Source organism: Chanodichthys erythropterus, chromosome 11 (assembly GCF_024489055.1).
Source record: "Chanodichthys erythropterus isolate Z2021 chromosome 11, ASM2448905v1, whole genome shotgun sequence".
NCBI lineage: Eukaryota > Metazoa > Chordata > Actinopteri > Cypriniformes > Xenocyprididae > Chanodichthys > Chanodichthys erythropterus.
This window is the reverse complement of record NC_090231.1, coordinates 7,529,879-7,532,049: the sequence shown is the minus strand read 5'-3', so window position 1 is coordinate 7,532,049 and position 2,171 is coordinate 7,529,879. Positions and strand designations below refer to the sequence as shown.

The window sequence follows — 2,171 nt, the reverse complement described above, 5'->3', positions numbered from 1 at the left end:
GTTTGTAACTTCTGCTGCTAACATTACCTTGTGTGACCCTAGAAGAAACACCCTAGAAGATCTTCCAGTCCTTTTTTACTTTGACAGGTATGATATGAACAGGCTCTTGGATGTACGAACATGCATTTCAAAATGTTAGGGGAAAGGAAAGATAAACATTGATAAGAAGAAATGTGATGAATCTATCTTGTCTACTTATATTTTTCAGGGCAAAAACATTTTACCAGGAAAAAAGTTGAAAAGTGAGTTTATGTTTCATCTTAAATTATTTTTATAAGGTTCCATAAATAACCATGCTTTGAAAATGCTATAGGACCTCAATAGTGTGATTAAGGTGATTGGTAGGAAACCAGTTAGAATTTGAAAGTTAAATTTTGTAGACATTTTAAGAATGTGTTGACATGTAATTGTAATTAAGCTCCAGAAAACTAGTAATGATGTGGCTTTGACAGCTACAGGTTTGCAAAACAAAAAGGTGGGAAAAAAGAATCCTAAACTCTAACACAAAGAACCATTTGAGCATTCTTCAGGGTCATGCAGTTCTAAATAGAACTGTTATACGTGTAAAGAACCTCAAAGAACCATTTTTTTTTTAGAGTGTAGACTCTTTTGCAATATGTTTAGCATTGAATACTGTATATAACTTGTTTTACTTGTTGCTTTTTTTCAAAGCACAGTGTCAGCCATGATAATAACCAACACCACAAACACTGGACTTCCGGAGGACTTCAAAATTTCTCTTTTCATCTTACACACATTCATTTTTCTTTCTGGGACTTATAATGTTTTACTGATGTCCTCTATGTTAAAGTCCAAAAGACGTCTCTCTTTCACCAAAGTATCTGTGATGAACCTAGTAGCAGTGCACTCCATTTTCCTGCTCACGGTCCCCTTTCGCATTTACTATTGTGTTTTTGAAATCTGGAATCTGGGCATGTATTTCTGCAAAATTGTCAGTATTATGATCCATGCCCACATGTATATTGCCTTCATCTTATATGTATTTCTTTTTATCCTGCGTTATGTGGATCACTCTGATCAGCAGCACAGGCTAGAGTTTCGTCGCATCCTTCACGCCACGATCGCAAGTGCAGCCGTCTGGTTGGTCATATTCGGAGCTTTGTTCCCAACTATGGCTAACTACGGAATCGCGCAGAATGATTCTACTCAGTGCTTTAATTTCAGTCAGGCTCTCCAGAAGCCTGCTGTTAAGAGGTTAAACTATGTTATTTGCATACTAGTGATTATGATTTGGAGTGTTCTGGCATTTTTCCAACTTTTTCTGCTATTAAATGAGCAATTTGAGGCCATATTTCAACGTCAAGAGTTCCAGGCACATTTGAAAAACGTTGTTTTCCTGTCCTTTATGTTTTTTTGTTTTGTGCCCTATCAAGGATTCAGAGTGTATTATGTGAGTGAATATGGTAATACTCAAGTAATGGATCATATAAATGAAGTATTTCTTGCAGTCACTGCTTTCAGCTGCTTTGATATGATTGTTTTTGAATATGCAGAATTATAAATTCAAGGGGGTGGTTTTTCTATTTATAACAAATATGTTGACTTTTGTTATTGATATAGTGAATTGATTTACATTTTTCTTTTGTTTAATTTGATGCTTTTGTGCCTTATAAGCTTAAAACAATTGTCTTGCATGACAGAATGTTTGGAAAATAAAACACAGACACACACAGGATATGTATTGGTTTTATATCCATTTTCTTTTCCTTTATACTTGTGAAGAACTATAAAAAAAAAAATCTGCAATAAAACTGTCAAACGACCACTTATGCAACTGATTCAAAAGTGTGACAAGGTTTGGGTGTGAGTTCCTCATAACAGTATAGATTAATAGTGCTAACCATAAAGTTTACACCAGATCCATCACTGTTTAGTGGAGGCCAAGGCTTTAAGGTGTCACACAAAGACAGCCGTTTCAAATAATCAAATAACACCATGAAATAAGTCAAAGCAATGAAAATACAGCTCATGACACTGACAGTATGTGTGTTGGGTGGTCTAGAGGGTTCAACAACTGTGATTTTCATACTCATTTCTGCAAAAGGAGAATTCCTTTTTGTATTCTAACACCCTCTAGAGGTCGTTGAAATATTTGCATGAGTGTTCTAACTACAGTGCACAGCATAAATGAGTACACACCCTCTGAACAA

At 35.3% G+C, this 2,171-nt stretch overlaps 1 protein-coding gene across 3 annotated transcripts; it reads left to right on the top strand.

Moving 5' to 3' along the window:
* Positions 1 to 1,677, top strand: LOC137030883 (probable G-protein coupled receptor 141). Of its 3 annotated transcripts, none has more exons than XM_067401387.1 (3): positions 1 to 87; positions 209 to 242; positions 678 to 1,677. In XM_067401387.1, coding segments are annotated over exons 2-3 (846 nt in total). In that variant the 5' UTR covers positions 1 to 87; positions 209 to 241; the 3' UTR covers positions 1,523 to 1,677. The 3 variants fall into 3 exon arrangements, with proteins under 3 accessions (XP_067257488.1, XP_067257489.1, XP_067257490.1); XM_067401388.1 differs by having other exon boundaries at positions 40 to 87; positions 673 to 1,677; XM_067401389.1 differs by lacking the exon at positions 209 to 242 and having other exon boundaries at positions 42 to 87.
* Positions 1,678 to 2,171: the final 494 nt, after the last annotated feature.